The sequence below is a fragment of the Bacidia gigantensis genome (assembly GCF_019456465.1).
Source record: "Bacidia gigantensis strain McMullin 20006 chromosome Unknown contig_295, whole genome shotgun sequence".
NCBI lineage: Eukaryota > Fungi > Ascomycota > Lecanoromycetes > Lecanorales > Ramalinaceae > Bacidia > Bacidia gigantensis.
Window position 1 is genome coordinate 452561 of NW_025408608.1, and position 22378 is coordinate 474938.

Consider the following 22378-nt stretch of genomic DNA (forward strand, 5'->3'; position numbering starts at 1 on the left):
AGCTTTGGATCTTGCACATCACGTCGTTCAATTCTGTCGCCAGTATGTCGTGGGTTTGATTCAACTCGGGCCTCAACTGCTCGTGAACGTCGTCTTAAGAAATCAAGGAGCAAGCCTGAAAAAGGTTTAACTTGGCGGACTATGGAGCGCCACAGCCAAATGGGGACAGGTCTAGACAAATGAAGCAGAAGTGACGGGAGCAATTTACAGGGCATGGAAATATGAGATGTATTAAAATGAAGATATCAAGAACGTGTTTATTAAAGCCTCTTCTCGAAAACAATTGCGAAGACGGTCAGCCACTCACTCATTTTGTATATGACTACCAACCGGTTTTTGTAAACCCACCCCCGTACGCTGCCAAAAGGCCTCCAATGCCAAGCGTGCTTGGAGAATAATAGCCCCATCCTGAAGGCAATCCATCCCATACCAAGTATACAGCCGCCTGCTAGGGTGCGCCAACATGTATCCAAGAAGAGATGAGGTTGCGGAGCTGCCCCAACCCCGGGTATAAACGTAGAGGGGTATCCATTCCAAAACGCCATATATTGTCCGTCATATCGTTACAAAAGCCAGATACCGCGACACCTGATTTGGTCAGTCGGATTCCGTTGTCACGTCCACTTTTATCCGCACAGGCTAGAAGACTGTCGTCTATCCGTGGCCGGCAAATGAGCAAACGGGCGTCAGAGCTGTGACACTATTTCGTCTCATGATTTTTCTGTCACAATTGTCGATGCCTTTTCTTGTCCTTCCTCAACTTTAACCTCGGGCTTGATCTCTGGCTTGGCCTCTGACGCTTTCTCGCCTGTGGAACCTTCCGATGCCGATGCAATAGCATTCAAGCTCTGCTTGCTGGCCCCCAGCTCGCCAGTCTTGGGAGGTGGACTCTTCGCTCGCTCTTTTTCCTTCCGCTCTTCTTTTGACTGATGAACTTTGGCTTTTATACGTCCAAATAGCCCTTTGCGCTCCTTGTCTTCCGACTCGTGTTCTTTGGATGGCGTGGACCCACTTGTGGAAACAGGTGCTGCTGACGGAGTTGAGCCCTCGGTCCCTGTTGTTGTTTGTTGCGAGCCTTCAGTCGCTGATTTTCGAGGTTTACGTTCTGGGCTATCCAGCGCTGAAGGGCTTTCTTCAGGTACGGCAACGGCGCTCAAGCTAGTAGCAGGGTGACCTTCTTTGCTAGGTTCATGATCTTTCTTCAGAGCACTCGACAGCCGCCAACGACTTCTTCTTTTCTGTCCCTTTTCACTCAATTCACTCTCGTTGTGCTCTACTTCAGACTCCTCTGTCACCATACCAGAATGTAGTGAGGGCGCAGGAGATTTGGCAGACTTGACTGCAGGGCTCGGCTCGCGGCTCCCCTTGTTCGAGACATGAAAGGAACTCATTTTGTCAAGCTCTCCCAAACGAGGAGGCGCCTCTCCAGTCGGGGACGCTTCCGTACTTAGCAATGTAGGAATTGCTGGTTTTGTCTGATCTTTCGGTGGCGTTGAAGGCGGTTTGACATGCTTTTCGACTGCCCTAGCGCTGTCCGTAAGGGATTGGGAAGAGCTTCGCGCGCTAGCATTCTGTGCAGACTCTCCAGCACGCGATTTTTTCTTAAGCTTGTTCGGCTGCCGTAAATCTTTCCGCTCACTATCGCCATTCGGTGACTTGGCAAAGAGAGATCTCCGGTCTTTGGTTGGCGTTCCTGATGTTATGGTCGTTGTCACACCTTGCTCGGGTTTTTGTAGGCGAAGCTTCTCATTTGACGCTATTGCGGGGATCTCACGGCTCACTTTGCGCGAGGGGGTGGGGTCACCCGCTGCATTCGTGACCTCTTCCGGAGTCGAGGCCAGAGCTGCCGATGGTGGGTTTGGTGTTGGCTCCAAAGCCGCAACATCAGGCTCGGCCTTTGGAGGTGTCGCCTGAGGAGTTGAGGCAGGTTTACTTGCTGGGGAGTGGCTGGCAGACCTCGGTCCAGGCTCAGCGCCAGCGTGTCTCGAGAATGCCGGGGAGTCGATAGCGGAAGACCTTTTGGATGGTAAAGTACTGCTTCGATGTACGCCACCTCCTGAGGTTGAGTTTGCCAATGGACTACTTGGAGCCGGGGACCCGGTCGAAGGCTTGCCGGATCTGTTAGATTGCTTCGAGGATGCAGAAGCATTTCTTCTCAGAGCACCCAGTTTCCTAAGACTATCGGCACCAGCACTTGCATTGGAAGCAGAGCGACCAAGACCTGCATGAGGGGTTTTAGTTGGGGTCTGGGGTTGGCGTTGGGCAGCTGTCTGCACTTCTTTAACTGTCTTTTCGTCTGCTTCCGTTCCGCTCATCCCGACTAGAAAATGATCCTGGTTCAAGATGAGGTATACAAGAACATTTTGACTGAGTTTGTACTCCTTCGGTTCGAGATCGTGTCTTGGATGCGAAAGTATTCCAGGCTGGAAGATGGCGGATAGGTTAAACGAGTCCATGCCATTCGCCTCTGATTTCGATGCGAAGACTGCCAAAAGGTCGAGAAGGTAGAGCAGTAATTGCCGATTTAGTGCAGGTATTTCTGTAATTAGCTTTTGGTACGCTATGATCACATTCGCGTGGTCGAATTTCTCTGCGGGAAGGGGATCTGGTGGTGCTTCTGGGTCTCCTGTTGCCGCTTTCACATGATTCCGAATGGCGTCTCTGAACTTGTCATAGAACTCCAAGGGGATCACAGGCTCCGGTAGCGTATTAATGTATCTGCGAAAGATACTGGCTGCATCGTGGACAGTAAATCCCGTCCAATCAAGTCCTTTGCCGTATCGATCAGGTGAGTCAAATGCAGCTTGAAGATCTTTTATTCTCTTAGCAGACCCCGGAAGACGAAATATACCGTGCACATCTGTCCCTTTCTCTTTGAGGAAAACGCCGCATTTGGCAATGACGATTGGTACGTAGCCATAGGTGTAGCTCTCTCCTTTATCATTCGTCAGAGAAATAGCGACATTGGCATATTTGATGCTGGTGGCAAGTGGCACTCCAAAGATGCCCGATGGAGGCTCGGCCTTCTCTTCGTCTTTCTTAGCCCTCCTCTTGAAGCCACTCCACCATGATGTGAGGTCTCTTCTTGAAGGTGGCGATGATCCGCTCATTGACGGAGAAGACTGGTGCGTATGAGAGATGACTGACGTTCTGGCTCCGGCAGTGCTTGAAGTCATGGGTTACAGGCCGTTCCCGAGGGCAGAAAATGTGCGGCCTTCAAAGGGTGTTCCGCTCAAATTCGTGTTCTTGGAGATGAATCAGAGCGTTAATGGTGAAGCGAGGAGCTTTGGCCCTGCACTTTAATATAGACCGAAGAGTAGACAGTCTGGCTGGTATTGCGTCGTTCGACCTTCGGCACTTCAGCAGCGATTTTTATTTTGAGCGAAACGGCCGTCGGGGCCTGCAGCGGAGATCTAGACTCGAGAAGTCGCGTGGGGGCAGGTCGCGCCCGACAGCGCGGAGAAAGCGCCGTGTAGCAGTCACTCCTTGTTGTCGCTACGTCTCAACTCCTGTCTAGAGGAATGAGTGGCAGCCTCTTCGAATGTTCTGTCAGTATGATAACAGGCTCTGAGTTCCTGACGTTGTGCGCCGTGTAGGGCTGCCCGGTATTTGTCTTAGCCTGGTCACCTGTATGTTGGCTTTAAGTAGTTCAAGTGCTGGCTTTGCATGGCATTGTTACAGTGAATACGCAGGCGCTCACGCGACTCAAGCAGCTGTTTATAGCTTTGATGACAAGGAGCAGGTTTTAAATGAGGGGAGAGCAAGTCAGCTGCCGCCCGGAAGGTCCAAGTGCAAAAGCTAAGCACAGAAGCCACCAGCTGATGAATCGCAAGGCCGACTTTTCCGTCAGGTTGTTAAAGGATTGACCAGAGGGCAGAGATGCGAATGTTCTCAGAGAAGAGGATAGCGGTGGTGAAGGGAAGTGGGAACAAGGGACAGGATGCTTTTGTGCATGGAGAGAAGGCAGAGGCTTGAGAGGAATGGGCGGGATCAAGCCTAGCTCTAGACCCGAACCTTCACCCGCAAAAAATGGGAAATCTTATTTCCATCTTTGCCAATTGCCATCCTTTCCTTCGCCTGTCACACTAGGCCTGCTGCATAAGAAACGTCGCCTAGAGCCTCTGCTGGTTTGAAACAGGGGGCCTTGAATACGAGAAGTCGCATAGCATTCGCTGATCCCCATCCTGGAGGGTCGACCGTCGTATACATTTCGACCATCATGGATGGGTAAGTGACCATGGGAATGATGTCGATGGCCTTCCTCTTCTGACATCGCTCTCAGACTAAACGCATCCGAGCAGCGGGAGCTGGAGGGGAGGATGGAGAAGAAACAAATGAAAGATATGATGACGGTACGTTGGGACGATGCGTTGGCCATATCTTACGCTGATCGTCGACCTGCAGATGTACTCTCGACTCGTCCAGCGGTGTTTTGATGACTGCGTCAATGACTTCACGACCAAGTCGGTGACCTCGAAGGAAGAAAGCTGCACGATGCGGTGTGTCGACAAATACATGAAGAGTCAGGAACGGTTGGGGCAGCGATTTCAGGAGCAAAACGCCGCGATGATGCAATCAGGACAATTACCTGGGAAATAAAATCAGATACCCGGCTACGACGTGGATTGTCTCCATGACATGGAGATAGAATCAGTCAGGACGATCTATCACCCACCTGCCAAAACGAAGCGTAGACTTCTGGGCAACCTCGTATAAGGGTCAAGCCATCTACACTCAGCCTTATCTAGACACAGACACGCTTGATATATCCGAAGATGGTGTCATCGATCAACTTTTCCGTCAGGTGGTTTCAGACTTCATGGACTACCAAGACGTATGAAAGACAAGATCATGAATAGCACGACTATCCTGAATGATAAGCTATTCATAACTAAATCACGCGCTTCAGATACGGACACCTCCGTAATCGATATTACTCGACTCTGTAGATAATGAAGGGTCTGATTTGTTGCAATGCTCGCTTTCGACTCTATTCTACTTTACTCACACTCCAGCTAGAATTTGAATTTTACTCGTGATTTGCGAGTCAAGTGTAGCATACCACGCCGGAATGCCCGTCTGAACCAACTTACATTCATTGACCAGTCGCTTCAAGGGCAAAGATTGATATCTACTTGCCTGCTTGCTTGATCCCACCCTTCAGTCTGGCTGTCATGGCACTACGGACAATTTCACTCCAATGAGGGATTTCTACGAGCCAAGCCGGGACCTGTAAAAGACCGATTTCTCGGGTTGATCGAAAGGGGACGTGGCGTGCCAGCTCCGTCTGCCCAAACAGGCTTAGCCTAGATCTGCTTTGCCTTTTCAGGTAAGAAGGCTGCCTGGTTGGGACACTGTCCCAAAGCCACCGCTCGAAAAACGGAAAAGCGCACCCCGCCACATAAACGTGTCGCCATGCACGCCATGAACTAGCCGTGAGATCGATCGTGCAATCAACGAGACGGAACACGGCCTGATCTCGTTCGCGATCCGTTCTTTCGGATATTCATATTCTTACTCACCTATTGTACATAGAACCTTGCTGCCTGCTTGCTTACGTTCACGAAGGAGCCTGCGCCAAAGATAAGACCCCCAGACACAGTCTCGAGTCCAATGGGTCGCAGATCGACCATGGAAGGCACTGAACCCCTCTTGGAGAAGGTCGCCGTGCCTCCGTTTCTGCTGGATGAGAATGTAGTGCAGAGCTTGGGCGAAGAACCGCCCAAACCTCAAACCCACCCTCCACCACCCCGTTGGTTCTCCGAGATGGCAATCTTTGCATCGCAATTGACTGACTCGTGCTCCAGCAACATGGACATTCTCGAAGAAGCAACCCACGGGCACAAAGCTCCCCCAAACCATCGCCCACAGAGGCTACAAAGCCAAACACCCCGAAAACACCATGCGCGCATTCCAAGGCGCCGTCTCTGCGCGCGCCGACGCAATCGAAACAGACATCCACCTGACAAAAGACGACGTAGTCGTCCTCTCGCATGTAAGTGGCTTCCACTTTCCCCCTCCCCTCCCCCTCCCCTTCCCCTTCCACTTCCACTTCCTCCTCCCCATCAATACATCCCAAATCTAACCACACCCAGGACGCCTCCCTAAAACGCTGTTTCGGCACCCCGACCAAAATCGCCGACACGACCTGGCCTCAGATCTCCACCCTGCGCACACTGAAAGCCCCGCACGAACCAATGCCGCGCCTATACGACCTCCTCCTCTACCTCTCCCACCCCTCGCGCGCGCACATCTGGCTCCTTCTGGACATCAAACCGTCCAACAACGGCGTGACCATAATGCGCGAACTCGCTCGCACCATCGCCTCCGTCCCTCCCGCCCCCTCCCCTCACGATGGGGGCGGGGCAATAGTACCCTGGACAGAGCGCATCGTGCTAGGGATCTGGACGCTGCCGTTCCTTGCGCCTGCGCTGGAATATCTGCCCGGCTTTCCCATCAGCCATATAGGCTTCTCGCTATCGTATGCGCAGAAATTTCTGGCGACGCGGAATGTGGGGTTTAATATGCTGCAGAAGAGCTTGGCGTGTCCGGTATTGGGGAGGAGGTTCGTGAGGGATGCGCATGCGATGGGAAGGCCGGTGCTGGGGTGGACGGTTAATGAACGGGGGAGTATGGGGTGGTGTATTGGACGGGGATTGGATGGGGTGGTGACGGATGAGGTGGAGAGGTTTAATGAGGTGAAACGAGGTTGGGAAAGGAGAGGGGGAGGGAGCAGATGGGGTTGAGGGAGTGGATGGGGGTGTTTTGGGTGAATTTGCTGGTGGCAATGTTTGTGTGTCGGTTGAGTGTTGAGGAGTGGTGGAGGAAGAGGAAGGGGAGGGAGCTGGTGTGGAGTGTGGTTGCGGGGGAGAGGAGGGATCAGCCTAAGGTTGTGGAGATCATATAGAGAGCTACGGTGGGAAAAGGAGCACTTTGGGCGATTGGGATCTCATGTTTGGGTAGTTATGGTTGGCTTTCTTATACATATTTGCTGAAAGGTATATATGACGCAGTACCTATGTGAATATGTGAGGTGGGAGTATGTGATGATATTGGAATGAATCTCGTATCCTAATTTATGTCAACTCCATCGCCTCGCCTGTAGAACCGCTCTAGTGAGATGATTTCCTCTCTATGTCCTTTAAACACGCCTCACATGTATGTACAAGCCCGAGATACCAAATCGCTTTCTTTCTTATGTCCATCAAACACCCTTTATAGCACTGGTCCTCTCCCCCTCCAAAGTATTCTTGTTACGTTCCCTCCCTTCGGCCTTACAGTTCTCTAAGCCCTTGCAGTGATGGTTCTCCAGCATCCGATGCTTCTGGCAGAATTTCCCTTCGCAGAAGCTGCATTCACCGACAATCCGTTGCGCTGCTTCTTTGCAGTCAAGGTAGTTGCATTTCTGTTTTTTTGGAGGCATTCCACCGAGTATGGGTAGGGTAAGGTGGAGTGTAGCGTTTGCTGGGATGGCGAGGGTCGAGAGTGTGGGTGCTGATGAGTGGGTGTTTGTAGGCGATGTGGAGTCCGGCGCGGTCAAGTGTTTGCCAGCATAGATGAGTCGAAGTGATGATAGAGGTGCTGAAGTGCGGAGCGACAGGAGTTGAAGGAGAGTTGGTAAGGTTGTGGATGTCGGGAGTGAGAGAGGTATTACTAAGAGGTATTAGTACTAGGAGCCGAGGAAAGCAGCTGGAAGGTCAACGAACATTCTCCTGACAAGAGTTTGACAAAAAGTTGTTGCGTTTCGACGTCTTTTTGGGAGGATAGTGATGATGAGGAAGCGTTGGAGGATGAGCGTGAGATCCTCATGGTCGAGATGTGGTAATGATGTGTAAGGCGAAAATCAGATTATTGATGTAATCAGGTCGGGTGTAAGTATATATAGCGTGAAAGGTGGCAAGTACTCGATAGGATTGATGTAACACAAAAAGATGTAGTACAATAAGTTGGCGGCATGAAATAAGAAGACAACGAGGCAGCAACAAAAGTGGTCACCAGTCGGTATTTAACAAAAGCCGCGTGCGATCAAGGGTCGATCTCTGATATCCTGGATCAGGAGGAGGATCTGCGGCTTGAGCCTGTTCGGAAACTAGCCATGCAGCGACAGGGGTCATATGCAAGGGTCCGACGGCCACTAGAAGCCTGGAAGGTTGTCGAAAGCCGCCCGCATATCGGAGAGATGCCAATACATTAAGTATTAAGTGCTGTAAACCGTGAGGCCTAGGACAATCTCAAGTGGTGCTGGGTCAACCAAGTAGCATTCCGCAAGATGTGATGACCTCGAAAGGTAGGTTCATGGCAGCCGACCTTCATATTAGACTTGTTTCTCCCCGGTCCAGCTCAATCAGGCACCAGGGTCCGGCTCTATCGACTTCAAGAGGTCGTCCTCGGCCTCTCGATCAACAGCGTCCTCGAAATCACCACCATCCGCGTCACAGAACCAAAGGTTTCCATAATTGATACAGAGCTCCTCTCCAGCTTGGATCTCTCTCAACGACAGGTAAGTGATACACTGCGATTCGAGGTTTCTCTTCCAGCCCACGTTTTGTGCCTGAGAAGAATGGTTGAAGAGCGATCCGAGACCAAGAGATATTGCTTGAGTCCTTTCAAACTTCTTAGAGCTAGGATTCTGGATGGGCCAATTGCTATGCTCTTCAGCTGTGCAGTGTGCGTGGTTAACGATGCTCACTACGTGTAGTCATCCAACACAGTCGCTTCTGTCAATTGGGCATCTTTTGTCGATAAGATGAGAACCGGACTGACTTCAATCACCGTACCATTCAGGATTTTCTCTGTTGCAAACACTCCTCTTCCTGGTGGTGCGTAAGGTAAGCACCGTCGTGGGCGGACTTCGCAGATGTATCATGCCATACCCTTTGGAGTGTTCAAAACCATAGCGAGCCCGTTGGCTCTAGCCAATGGTATAATCTGGCTCCTGGAATCGTGAGTTTGCATCATATCATTCGGTCGAGGGGGTTGTGCCTTGTGGGTATAAACAAAATATGCTGACTGGTAGAAATGTGGTGGCGGCTAGCCCCGAAACTTAAATCTGGGCATCGATTCTTCAAGGCTGTCCGCAGAATTCATCTGTTCTTCTTACGACCATCTCTTCACACTACAGGCCAGAGACTAGCGTTGCCGGATGTGACACTCCAGTAGCATAATTGATAAGTACTTGATGGCATCTTAAACGCTTAAGGATTAAAGAGGGCATAAGCGATCTTATGGCCATTTCTGAAACTGCTACTGAGGCTCCAAGTGTGAAAACCCCGATATCTGCGCGTGGATAGGATACTTTTGTCACTATTCTACTTCATATCGATCAAGATTTACTTCGTGATTCGTAATCATCGGTAACGACAGTCGTCTTCAATCAACATCGAACACAGTAACTACATGATTGCGTATTCACAGATCGAACCTTGACTAATGAGGTCAAGACTGGTGCTCAGCTTGTTCGTGCCTCATTTTTCCACTTGAATAAACATCCACGTCTGATTGATATTTGTCCCAATAGGGCTGGACCCCCAATTATTAATTGGCGTTCTAGAGAGCTCAGCTTTGTAGCCTTGGTTATTTGTTACAAGAAAAGGATAGGACGCACCCATTGTTTTTGCTATTAGCACTCATGTCAGGCGAGTACCATTGCTTCTGTTGACTGTAAGAGGACCTGTTGTATATCCTTTTCGCGAAAGGTCAGCGACTTCTTATTTCCCAATTAATAGTAATAGCGACTCACTGGTATAGCTTGACACCAGCCTGTGCAATTGGAGACAGAAGCCATTGTTGGTTTTCATTGCCTTTTCCTTGATCCACCCAGGCATGGAGCTGTTTATTCTCATTCACCAATCCTCCACTATCAATGGCGGTACCTGTACCACGGTTGGTGAACGAATACCAGTCTCCGATGGTGTCATGAAATTGGAAATGGGCGTACCAAACCTGGTGATCTGTGTTCTCGTTGTATTCTTTGACGAGAAGTTCCCATCCTTGAATGAGTGTACCGTTACTAGGATCTCCCTTGGCAAGGTCGAAGACTGTCGAAGTCCCAACGTTCATGATGATATACTGCTTCCCATCCTGAACTGCCGACATGGTGCTAGCTCAGAACTAACGTATTCGTGAAAGCCGCGTGCTAGATGACTCGTACTTTAGATATCCAAGACTCAAGATGGAATTTCTGATGGAGACAACATGATGGGAATTTCATCTCTCTTTATAGTCGAATGGGGCGAGCGGTCCGTGCCACCTGACATCCCAGGGTACAACGAAATCTCAACCCACAATCAACAGGCGGGATTTGAGAACAGAATGTATGGCTAGCACTTGTTAACAAGCAGAAAGCCATACTGAAAGAAGGCAGGTTTCTGCCTCCTGTGTTGACTCAAATCAGACCCTCAGCTGGAGTTTTGCAAGCCACACAAATTGAGTGAGGAAATTCAGTCATTCCTTTTACACCTAGATCGTCTTGGACTCGTAGCGTCCCAGGTACGAAGCTGAAAACTTCTAGAGATCAGCCGGACTTGCGTAGACCAATGTAGAAACATTTGGCAATACTTGCGGTCTCGGCTCCCGCTGACCGCCTTCTCACAAACATTTCACAGCCTCATTAGGACTCAATAGAGACGTTGCGGTCCAGCCAGCCACGGCCAAAGCCTCAAGCTTGTCAAGCGGTGTTTTTTGGCTAATTCTGGTGTCAATCTGCTAACGTCCTCTCTCAAGCGAAATCGAGACACAACACAACGTGATTTCACTGGTCACAAGCATGGACCAAAGGCTTGGAGGTCTGTGAGTTAGCTGCTATGGGCACTCCCACAGAGCTCTTGCAGCGACATCGGGGTAGAATCACGCATCTCAGCCAGCCACTGTTGATTAGTCGAGCAATTTCAAGCTCTGTTGGAAGGCTATGAGCACTGATTGGTGATCACACGTGGTACAAATAGCGGCTTGCCAAGAGTGGATATCTTCCTGCTCGGTAGTTCAACTCGTCACCCGTCGACTGTGGCTGTAAAATACAAGTCGGGGCTAGAATCAACCAGGTAAGCTGGACTCTTCGTTCTGGGACCCATTCTAGGAGACCGGACAGCTGACAAGTCGTTAATATGGCTTGACATGGTTCATCGGTGATTGGTAGTCCTAATTTGTTACTTGCAAGATTCTGATTGCTCTAAGTAGCCACTAAATCAGCTGGTCTTGTGTGCCCAACGCCCAGAGCCGGGAAGTCATTCCGGTAAATGCCAAGAACCAAAAACGGAGTACTTCGGACTCGTTGTGGGCCTTAGCTCGACCGAGTGATATCCACTAGCGACCGTTTGACTGTTTTTGACGCACATGCAAGCCCGTAGCAAACAATGGAAAGCACCATAAAGGTAAAGGAAGGAAATGAAATGAGGTTGCTTCGGTCTGGACCGACGCCACGGGAGCCACTCTCACCGTCCAAGGGGCCACAATTCTGTCACCACCTGTAGCTCAAACCTTGGAATTGGGTCATCAATCCGTCAAACAGGGATCCGGAAGACATGGATGAAGAAGGGTTTAGTTTGACTAGATCTTGTGTTGCAATGGTCTTGCAATTCGACCGATTTGTGTCTATCGACATTGAGGGGGAATTTCCCCATGGGTATTATATCTCTATCCTCATAATAAAAATAACACACTCGAGCAAGGAAAGTCATTTTATTTCGTAGCCTCCAGCTACTCTCTTGAGGAGATCTCATTTTTCATAAGGAGCTTGGTTGCAGAATTATTCCTCGATGACACCGTTCGATCCATTTAGGGCGCCGTGAGAAACATTGGCCTTCTGTGCCTTTGCCGCCTCACGTTTAATGCCATGTCGAACGGCCTCGAGCACATTGTCAACGGTCGCCTTGGGTGTGAAGCGTGGTTTCGTCCCTTCGCGAAACACGCCTGTCCGCACTAAGATCGAGTACCAGGTATTCTCAGATCGATCTGAGTCATTGTACTCGTTGGTCCCCCTGATATCCGATTCAGGGGTGTCACCAACGAAGTATACTGTCTCCGGTGGCTTGTTGATGCCATGAGTGTCTTTTCGCCATTGCTGCAAAAGCCTTGTAGCGAATTCAAACGTCTCAATCTGAGGCTTGCCAAACGCTATCGACTTTAGTTCTTTGCCCGTCAATTTCTCGTAGAATACTTCGATGGAGGCGCGCAGAGCGCCCATGCCTAATCGTGTGTGTTCATGAGCGGCTGACCAGATCATGTCATTATGTGAGAAGTAAATTGGCGGACCCTCATCGAATGTTTCGGATCGAGTCCCCAGCACACCATCCTTCGATGTCAGTAAATCAAGAATAATCTGCTGGTCCCCAGCCCAGTCCCTTGAATCTGCAAAGACAAAGATGGCATTTATTTTGTGCTCTCCAAAATTTCGGACCCGAGAATTCTTAGTTTCTTCATCTGTTAGTTTCCGGAAAGGTGTTGTGTCTTTGTTGTCTTTGATGATATCGCCAGGGGTGACCACGTCTTTGAAGCCGTAACCCTCCGCGACTTGCCGACATTTCTCCCCTTCTCCACCAATGACAAGCACAGTTTCATATTTCTCAGCCATCTCCCGCATAGGAGTATGGCCACAAATGAATTGACCAGGTGATATTTCAAGTTGTAGTTGTCGACTAAGGTCTAGACATCGCTCCTGCTCTGTCTTTCCTCCTCCATTCGTAAGGAAGATATAAGGGCTACAAATTGTTAGAAGAAGCCCTTCGCTATCCGCTGAGAGAACATTGAAGGAGTCTCACATTTTGAGACCCATGTCATTCTGACCGTTAAGCACCTTCATCGCCTCTATTGCCTCAGGGATAGGCTTTCCTCCTCTCAGAAGAACGCCGTCGATATCGAATGCAAAAGCAAAAGTGTCGGTAGCGTCTGACTCTGGAGGGGTTCCCGGAGAGGACACCACTTGTCCATCTTCAATCTGTGAGAGTCTATGCTTTGCAAGTTCCAAGGCGGCAGCGGTTTCGTGGGCATCTCCTGGTGTCTTCATTTTTTCTGGTGGGACTATTATTGCAGGGCCAAGGTGTAGGTCTTCAACTTTCACGTCAGCGGAGGAGAGACGATGAAGTTTCTGTGGCGGTTCAAGAACGCCGAGGCCGTTTGTGACAGTCATTTTTGGCGTTTTTAGAGTTCCTCAAATGCTCTCTTATTCGATGGATCTCTGTTTCCTTAAGGTGTAATTCAAACCTGGCGGGTCAAGCGCAACCAGAGTGTATAGATATCCCTGGAAGAGCGCGCACGATGTAGACCAGGAGTCTTAGGGTCGCAAAAAGCGGAATGCAAGAGATTTGAGATGAGGAAAAAGCACTCTTGGTTTGCAGTGGCGGATGCACTGCTTCGGGTACCTTTTGGTGAGGAAACGCAGATGGAAATTTTGGGAATAGGAAAGGAGTGAGAAACAATACATCACTATTATATATGGTTGGGAATCGCTTGGACAACCTTTCATCCCTCCGTATGTACTAACCTAGTATAAACACCCAAAGTATCAACGCTTTGAACCGTGGGCCGATCGAGATGGTAGAATAGCTGCTGCCCCCCCATATGAAACGGCGCGGCCCTTCTGACCTCGACGGTCAGGAACCGGAGCAAAAGAAGTTGGGAGGTTAGTTCGACGGAGTGAAGTCATGGTGCTGTGAGAACCCTGAAGATTGTTAGGTGCTCAGCTCCTGGGCTCATTGGTGAGCGGACCGGCATGACATGCGCTAGCATCGAGAATTCTCCGGACCCTCCGGAGCAGAGGAAATATCACAGATTGTTACTACCCTTCACGCCATTGGAGAAGAAAACTCTGGATCGGAGGCATCGCACTCGAGACGGCTATCACCGCTGCCAGGCTGCCTAATAATGTATTCGCTGCGAAACTGTCATGAAAATCTGGTGTCGCTTTCCAGATTGGTCTATGAATCCTACAAATGTTCGTAGATTGCAGTAATACATGCGGATTAGGTTCGTGACGACGATTCTTATAATGAAAAATAGAGGCCGGTCCCAGATCCCAGCAATTTCAGCCCTTAGTGATAAGAGACACGATAGGCACGAGTGTGTAATGCTTCTCTTTTTTGCAAGTACAAAGTGGTCTATAATACAATCCTATCCTCTGACAGAGCCACCTGCCGTGGCCTCTTTCGCCGCCTGCTCATCTTCCATTCTACCTGGTTTTGAATTATAATGTTCGTTCCTATTTGAACATGTATCAGCATCTAAGTGATTCCGCACCGAGCGCTCCGTCATACGTACTTCTCTATTGCCCAATTCATAGCCGAGTATGCTATTACAAGCGGGGGTATAACATAAAGTGCCTGCGCCTTGAATCTTCGCCACGTGTTGAAAACAGCTGCATTCAAAGTGCCCGCGAGCGGTCGTTGTCGATTAGCGGACAGAGCATAGGTCGTCACTCCTTTTTGTGGTTGAGAACCTGTTTCGACTTATTAGTCGCCGCGCGATAGATTTTCATCCAGGTTTCGTGGAGCATTTGTCGAGCAGAGCCGCCCATGTGAGAGGGGTCAATATGGATATTAGGTATGGGTAAAGTACCTAGGTTGCCCCAGCCGCCAATGTAGCTGTAGAAGTCAAGTCAGTATATTATCTATCACGTTATTAATTGCCGAACGTGAGAAGGGCTGGAGAAGTCAAAAGAGCTTGAAGGGAGCTCATCGCAGGGGAGCATGTCGGGGAAAGCAATTGCTGAAGGGCGCATTGCACATACTGGCCGTGCTTAGTATCCAGTGGCTCACTCCCTCCCCCCATAATTCCTTGAGAACCTCGAACGTGCTTCTCGGGCGGTTCGACACTTGCAAGCTGATTGGATTGTGGTATATTTGGAGTAGATGGTCGTCGACAGGTTGCGGCAAACGGACAATATCGAGGTGCGCTAGACCTAATCGAGACTGCATATTTTCAGTACCGTCTTCCGCCGCTCCTCGACTACAGCTCATCCATCTTGAGATTCTCCTTTCCCCAAATCAGCCAAATGGAGAGAGGTCTACAAGTCCTATCAAGGTGGGCTATTCCAATTTTTATTGGTGGCTCGCTTGCACAAGCTTCTCTCTACGATGTCAAGGGTGGTTCTCGCGCTGTGATTTTTGACAGGCTATCTGGGGTTCGGGAGCAGGTCTCTAACGAGGGGACACATTTCCTTATTCCATGGCTACAAAAGGCTATCATTTACGATGTCCGGACCAAGCCAAGGAATATCAGCACCACGACCGGTAGCAAAGACTTGCAGATGGTGAGCTTGACGCTCAGAGTATTGCATAGACCTGAGGTCAAGATGCTTCCCAAGATATACCAGGTATAATGCCCTTTTAAAGTTGTGTTTCCCTCTCTTTGCTGTTGCTAATTACATCTCTAGTCCCTTGGCCTCGATTACGACGAGCGTGTTCTCCCTTCCATAGGCAACGAAGTTCTCAAGGCCATCGTCGCGCAATTTGATGCTGCAGAACTTATCACACAAAGAGAAGCAGTCTCACAACGAATCCGAGCTGACCTACTCCGACGTGCTTCCGAGTTCAATATCGCTCTAGAGGACGTATCAATCACGCACATGACCTTTGGAAGAGAATTCACCAAAGCTGTCGAACAGAAGCAAATTGCACAGCAGGATGCCGAAAGAACAAGATTCATTGTGGAGAAGTCTGAGCAAGAAAGGCAAGCAAATGTCATCAGGGCCGAGGGAGAAGCAGAGAGTGCTGAAGCGATTTCGAGGGCCATTGCTAAGAACGGTGATGGGTTGCTTCAGATCAGAAAGATTGAGGCAAGGAGAGCTATCGCAGAGACGTTGGCGAACAACCCGAACGTTACATATCTGCCCGGTGAAGGAGGCGATAAGAATAGTAAGGGAACAGGGCTGCTACTAGGTCTGAGGTCATGATCTGTGCCGTTCAATCAGCCTAGGGAGGCAGTACGTGTCAGGCCATTGCACGAACAAGCTTCATTTTCTTGACGTTCTCAGGTCTGTGAATTAGTCTATCCTTCTTCCTATCAGCTTCAAAATATTCCTCTCTTGTGAACGTATTATGTAGCTCAAATACGCTCATCCCATTACTTGCTAGCTATATCTGCTGCGCGGTCTGACATTACATTTGCGTCTCTCGTCTCATTGTCTTCCTTTCCTCTCGAGCTGCTTTATTGCGGAAAATCTGCGCTCTTCTGGCCAAGAACAGATTGCTTCTCTTTTGTTGTCGCTTCATCCGATGTAATTCATGTCAGAAGGAGGCCGCATCAGTACTATTTGGCCTCGCTTTTGCTATCCCGCGAATTGGAAACAACCGCCCCATGGCAATTGGTCCACTTGAGTGAACGATATTGAAGCTCAACGCAGCGAAGCCATAGACGAGAAGACAGTCATCCAGCGTATACATGACCTGTGCTGCAACTTTGGCTGGTATCCGGATAGACTAAGAAAGTATCGGCTCGATTGAGACAGAGGTAGCCCAATTACCCGCGTCCTCAGGTTCGATTAAATTTTCAAAAAGGCTGAGAAGGTCGGTGGCGCGGTCGAAGAGCAAAATCCTTGTCAAAGCTTCATGCAAAGCAACTCGAGGTATCTCGAAATGTCCTTCGAGTCGGAAGTCTGTGCCCGGAATAGACTCTCTGGCTAGCCTGGTGAGACTGATATTGACCATATCGATGGTCTCCATTGTGTAGAGGGGTTCAGGGAGAGCATCGACAAGGGATCATGATAGGAATATGGCAAGAAGTATCGCCCACGTGTGCAAGCTTGACATGGTCCTAATTTAGCTGGGCAGATAGCCCGGAAGTGGCATCATTATGCTTCTATTGCGATGATAACAAAAGTCTTGTCAGAGTGAGGAACGGTCATCGAGAACTGTGTGAATGAGCATTTTGGGGAAACAAAATCGAGAAAACACTGATAGAGACGAATGTATCTAAGACACGCCTGTAAGCCAGTTCCAGTCACTGTGCCGTCTAAAATTGGACTGCGCTTATCACGTCGACTCAAGACGAAGCAGGCCCACTTCCGCAATATACACGGCCAGCAAATACCCATTCACTCCGTAGTTCTGTTAAGGAAGTAGAGAGAAAGAAATATAAATGTCGACCTATCCTGTTACTGCAGGATAGATGTGGTGCATTCATAAAACAAGCACATCTGACATCAAGCTCAAAAACCTACCCGTCCAATCACGACACTAAGGCCGTGTTGTTGCCCATTGTGTGAAGCTCACCTTCGCCACTAGTCCACTCCGCCTCCGCAACAAAGTGATCCCAGTACGAACTCTTGAACCAGCTTACAACCCCCACGTTTCCATGTTGGCCGGAGATGCCGTATCTGTAACCCCTTTCAGCACAATGATCAATAGCACTCGCTCTTCCTCTCGTTCTCTACCCATTCCGGGAACCGGCACATATTTTATTCCTCGGTGAATTGGATATCGGGGGAGAGAGCACTCACCCACACCCATTGTGACAAGTCGCGCGTACATTCTCCACCAAATCCCACAGCTCTTCCAAGGAGACTTCATCCCTATTTCCAAATATCAAGGCCGGGTCGAGGCAGGGGAAGTGGTATTGTGCGACTTGCTCATGGGCTACATCCCTAAAAATCCCAACTGTATCAGCTCATGCATCATCAATATTTTTTCTCTCCTTTGATTGGTGAGTGTGAAAAGAGAGTGGGGAGTCAAAAAGAGTGAGAGGGAAAGGACATTTACTGGAACATCTTCATCATCACAACAGCGACGACGCAGCTCCCGCTCTCATAGCGCTTAGGTAGCTTGAGTAGTCTATGGTCTTGACGTGGGGCATTTGGGAAGTTTGCGAAGGATTTGGAGGGTTCGAGGGTGGTTATAGGTGAAAAGTAGGTGAAGGTGCCGCGGTCGAGACCGTAGCTCGGGATGTCTTCTTGGAACACTGAAATCGTTAGGTTCCTTGTTGAAGGGAAACACTAGCAGCTTGGTTGAATGCTGCTGCTATTTTCCCTCGTCTTGTATGATATGGAAGACTTGAAGGTGATAAGGACGTGTGCAATAGCCGATTGTCAAGTCGAACGCTGACCAGAAGAGGAGGTAGAAGAGAGGGATATAAAACATAAACGCACGTTGCACTGCGGCTTCGCAATCTGGACCCAACTCTTTGAATGATGGATTCCACGACTCAGCCATCACGCATGATTCCATAAAGTTGGAGGCATTGACGAAGCCTTTCTGACATCCGAGGTTTTGAGATCGCTGAGATGACAGAGCGAGGACACACGGAGATAGACAAACGATCGCCGCACTAAATGAAAAGACCATCGTACATGAAGGAAATGAAAAAATGGCATGCCACGGCGATGGGCTTTCAAGACTGAGCAACAGTCTGGGCTTTTGACTTATCAATGTCAACGCGACCCGCTTTCTTCAGACAAATAAGTTGTTGAGCCTATCGCCTTCTAGACCAAGTTGCGCGAAAACCCTCTGCTCACCCAAAAACAGATCGATGCGAAGCGCCGCGGAACGCAATATTTCCTACTAGGCCCAAGCTCATGGCAGTGGTGTTCCAGTATTCCAGTCGTGAAATGGCATCCTCAGGAGGTTGGCAATGATTTATGGTGGTGTTGATTGGAGGCATCGGAATCGTGGTCTCGTCAAGCTTGGATGCTGATTGAGACGGACTTTGTCGTCCTCTACTCATAAGAAGGGGGGACAAGTGTCCCAAATTGTCCGCGAGTTGCTTGGGCAAAGGCTACCCTAAGCTAGCTCCCTTGAACCTCTTAGCAAGCTGGTCGCCAGCGACGCCCTCGCCATGTCCTGCGCGGGGATCCGAGGATGACGGCAACGGACGCTTGGGGGTCTCTCACCGCTCTCTTGCAATATTGCAAGCAGTGTCTTCCAACCAGGGGTTTCCAGAAGCTGGAATCCGTCACCAACATCGTGTGTGCGTGCGACTCGGCAAAGGACGGCTTCTTCCTCCTAAGCAGAGAGCTGTGTTCAATCATGGAAATAAAGACAGACGGGAGTTAGGCTTACCTTGCTAAGAACACCCATGTTATGAATGAAGCAGAGGAGGTGAAAGTCGGAGACTGCTTGGATACCTTTCTGGTTCTTGACGCCGAGCTGCTCAGACACATTCTTGAGTTCCTGACCTTGCCCAATCACTTCTCGATTCTCGACAGTAAATTGGGAATTGTTAAACATTGGCGAAGATTCCGTGGGGAAGCCGTGAGTCAGTGTCGTCAGTAGGTACTCTACTGGGAAGCTGGGCTTCGCATTCTCTTGCACATTTGCACCATACTCATTGAGGCGCCGATAGAAGACCTCGGGAATGTACCGTGTACGGCTTACAGCTTCGTTGACTTCTTCTTCATCCTGAACAAGCATCACCCCAGGTTCCGCTGAAGGCTCAATGATGTCTGCTCGAACCATTTCAACGGCCGAGTTTGAAACTTGATATGCCGTGATGGCGATCTGGCCTTCATCATCTCCACTTATGACACAAGTAACAAAATTAGATCCAAAGTAGCCAGAATCGCTCCATTTGGTAGCTTTAGGATGTTGTGCCTGCAACCGAGCGGCAAAAGCGATTTCTAAAGATGAAAGATAGAATGAGTCAATGTGACGCTTGCAAATGACTTTAGCATCTCCAGTACCAGCGTCAATTAGATCTGTAAAGATGACTCCGACTTGCTCTAACCCACATAATCGTGCAACTTCGTTGACATCTTTCTGATTATCCCATTGCTGCAATGTAACGCCGTCTATCTCATCCACTTGGGGTGGTTCGTATATCGCTTCCACGACAGCCTTAATACCGAGGGGGACCTTGTGATATTCTTCGTAGTGACCATAGAGAAACCCAGTTCTTTGTGCGCCGGAGGATCTCCAGAAATCTAGAATTGTGTTGATGAGATCGGGTGAGGCAAATTCCACGTGATCTACCATTCGAAAGGGTTGTGCTTGCAAAGTGATCGCGCTAGGCTGACATTTGGTACAGATGCCGTCGGGCCAAGAAGGATGGCCGGAGGGGCAATCAAGCTTTACACGGTAGAAGGGCTCACTTAGCGGTGGCATGTAAGACTGCTTGAGCTCTGGTTTATTCGTCTTGGAGTTGATCTTCCGGAGGTAGGAGTGGAAGGACAGAAGTTTGATCTTCCTCTCTTCCAACAAGCGTGGGTCGTAAGGTTCCATGGGCATACAATAGTCGCACATTCCCTTCGGACCGTGCCTACACATCTTTTCATCTCTCCGCCGCTGGATCTTCCCATCTTGTCTGTCGAGGCGGTTGTCGAGCTCGGATTGCTGGACAGTCTCCCAAGGACTTTTACCAGGTTCGGTGCTTGAAGATTGAGGAGTGGGGTCGATGAGAGGAGGATCTTCGGTAGGTAAGATTGGCTGGCCATTCAGTCTGTTTGAAGAGTTGTGCGGTTGTGCTTGTGAGGGTAGGGGTACGGTAGCGTGGCCATTTATTGGAGGTTGTGTATCATACTTGAGAAACAACTGGTCTCCATGCCTGCAGCAATCATTAGTACTTTGCTTAGTCCTCGGGGCAGTCGCATTTTATACCGAAGACCAACTCTTGCTATAGGCACACCTCTAAGGGAGCTCAGAAGCCTCTCCTCCCCATCATGGGGCTTATTTGATAGTACGATGGATTGCGAATCGACGTCTTTCGGTAGATTATCTAGGATCTTAGATATGAAGTGAGCTGAAAGTTCCTGACCAGGTGAGAAGCGAAGATTGTTTACTGACCTGGGAGAGTAGGCCTGTAAAATGTGTGTCAGGATCAACAGATAGCCTAAATTGGCCGTTCTTGCTCTGGAAACGTAGGATCATAGATTTGGCGGCGGGCATGATGCCGTCAGCAGAGATGTGATGGTAAGAGTATGCTGGCACGAGCTACAGCGAAGTATATTATCCATGTAAAGTAGCACGGAATGCTGACAAATTCCTGTGTAGTATCATCATATGAAGTGTTTTATCGAAAGCTCGAGGCATTCAGGTACCTCTACCGCGTCATTCGCCGCCATTACGGCAGCCGTTTGCCCCCCAAAGTCTGAAACCTTAGTTACCCGGCGCTCGCTCCAAAGAAACGTGTTCGAAACCCAAAAAAAGATTTGTAGCCAAAGTCGCATTTTATGCTCAAGCATGACACTGTGCACGACCGGAAAATTGAGGTTCGACATGTAAACCCAAATGATCTGAGGCTATCACGAGAATGAACACACACCCAAGAATTCATAGCTAATCCAACCGCACACCAACACCTCCGCAAACAACTCGCCAACATGGTCAACTGGCTCGGCCTTCTCCTCCCTATCGCCTACGTGACAATACTCGTCGGCTCACTCGCTACATTTTCCTCTCTCTACCGACGACGAAAAGCTAGTTCGTTCGCCCTTTTCCCACCCCTCCCATTCCCTTTCCTGCCCCCTATCCCAGCTAACCCCCATTCTCGCCAGCCTCCGCCGCCTCCCTATCTCCGTGGTTTCCCCCTCACCTTCAACGTAACATTTACCTCTCCCTACTACATCTGGAGCCTTCCCCTGAGCAGGAGAAAGCTCCCACGGTTCCCGACTCGGTCTTGAAAGCCGCTTTACTGCAGCGCGCCTGCGAGGATATCAAGAGGGTGTTGCAAGTGAGAAACGCGAAGGGGCCGTTGTCACAGCTGTTACAGAGGGGAAGTGTAGGCGATGAGCTTTGGCAGCGATTTTTAAGGGCGGAAAAGGAAGTGGAGGCGGAATTGAGGGATGTGGTCGAGGAGGTAGGTTTGCATAGTCGCCTATCTGGGAATTTTTAGTGTTCAAGAGAGAGAGAGAGGAAGCTAATAAAACTTTTAGGCAAATGCACTACAAGCGGGTTGGGGCCAAGTGATCTTCCAGTCTGCGAATGAGATGGTGAACAATGCCACGATTCGGGAAAAAATCGTCGGGGTTCAGGCAAAAGGAAGGAAGGACAGGGAGTGGTGGGATCAAGAGCGGGCAAGTGTGCAGTCCCAATTCATGAAGGAGTTGAATGACGATGCAGCTGGAACTGAGGCTCCCAAGGTTGGTCCGGCCGCTGCGAGTGATAAGGTAGGCAGTGATGAGGATACGGTGCTTGTCGAAGGTGGAGGGCCGGCGACTCCTGGTTCTACGGCTGGCAAGGGGCCCAAGAAGCGGAAGGGCAAGAGATAGAGGGGAGATCAGACTATCGATTATGCATTTTGTTTTACATAGAAATGTCCGATAACGTGTGCCGTAATCGAGCAACATCAAACCTAACTGTTCAAGCCGAATGCCACGCGTCTCAGAATTAGCCAGCTTCCCGTATTGCCAGTAACGCGCGATTGATAACGCGGATTACACGCAATGAGAGCAGAATGACACGCCGTTCATGTGCCATTGGCTCGTGTATCTGCAAGGCTTAAGGATAGATCTCGGCGTTGT

General features: G+C 49.6%; 8 protein-coding genes across 8 annotated transcripts; 3 read left to right on the forward strand and 5 right to left on the reverse strand.

Annotated features, from left to right (window-relative positions):
* Positions 1-710: 710 nt before the first annotated feature.
* KY384_008199 (uncharacterized protein) lies at positions 711-3110 on the reverse strand (the record flags this gene model as incomplete). Its single annotated transcript, XM_044816688.1, has 1 exon — positions 711-3110. One exon carries the CDS (start codon positions 3108-3110, stop codon positions 711-713), a length of 2400 nt encoding a protein of 799 aa, XP_044666053.1.
* Positions 3111-4219: 1109 nt separating this feature from the next.
* On the forward strand, positions 4220-4599 carry TIM9 (protein transporter tim9; the record flags this gene model as incomplete). Its single annotated transcript, XM_044816689.1, has 3 exons — positions 4220-4227; positions 4283-4352; positions 4405-4599. The coding sequence occupies 3 exons, from the start codon at positions 4220-4222 to the stop codon at positions 4597-4599; spliced, it is 273 nt and encodes a 90-aa protein (XP_044666054.1).
* A 5027-nt stretch (positions 4600-9626) lies between these two features.
* Positions 9627-10095, reverse strand: KY384_008201 (uncharacterized protein; the record flags this gene model as incomplete). Its single annotated transcript, XM_044816690.1, has 2 exons — positions 9627-9651; positions 9740-10095. 2 exons carry the CDS (start codon positions 10093-10095, stop codon positions 9627-9629), a joined length of 381 nt encoding a protein of 126 aa, XP_044666055.1.
* A 1648-nt stretch (positions 10096-11743) lies between these two features.
* Positions 11744-13123, reverse strand: KY384_008202 (uncharacterized protein; the record flags this gene model as incomplete). Its single annotated transcript, XM_044816691.1, has 2 exons — positions 11744-12695; positions 12756-13123. 2 exons carry the CDS (start codon positions 13121-13123, stop codon positions 11744-11746), a joined length of 1320 nt encoding a protein of 439 aa, XP_044666056.1.
* A 980-nt stretch (positions 13124-14103) lies between these two features.
* Positions 14104-14667, reverse strand: KY384_008203 (uncharacterized protein; the record flags this gene model as incomplete). Its single annotated transcript, XM_044816692.1, has 4 exons — positions 14104-14191; positions 14251-14428; positions 14548-14573; positions 14624-14667. The coding sequence occupies 4 exons, from the start codon at positions 14665-14667 to the stop codon at positions 14104-14106; spliced, it is 336 nt and encodes a 111-aa protein (XP_044666057.1).
* Positions 14668-14983: 316 nt separating this feature from the next.
* Positions 14984-15883, forward strand: PHB1 (Prohibitin-1, subunit of the prohibitin complex (Phb1p-Phb2p); the record flags this gene model as incomplete). Its single annotated transcript, XM_044816693.1, has 2 exons — positions 14984-15304; positions 15365-15883. 2 exons carry the CDS (start codon positions 14984-14986, stop codon positions 15881-15883), a joined length of 840 nt encoding a protein of 279 aa, XP_044666058.1.
* Positions 15884-18699: 2816 nt separating this feature from the next.
* NPL4 (nuclear protein localization protein 4) lies at positions 18700-20804 on the reverse strand (the record flags this gene model as incomplete). Its single annotated transcript, XM_044816694.1, has 5 exons — positions 18700-18764; positions 18815-18926; positions 18984-20463; positions 20517-20641; positions 20703-20804. The coding sequence occupies 5 exons, from the start codon at positions 20802-20804 to the stop codon at positions 18700-18702; spliced, it is 1884 nt and encodes a 627-aa protein (XP_044666059.1).
* A 434-nt stretch (positions 20805-21238) lies between these two features.
* KY384_008206 (uncharacterized protein) lies at positions 21239-22126 on the forward strand (the record flags this gene model as incomplete). Its single annotated transcript, XM_044816695.1, has 3 exons — positions 21239-21338; positions 21413-21714; positions 21791-22126. The coding sequence occupies 3 exons, from the start codon at positions 21239-21241 to the stop codon at positions 22124-22126; spliced, it is 738 nt and encodes a 245-aa protein (XP_044666060.1).
* Between the last annotated feature and the right edge of the window lie 252 nt (positions 22127-22378).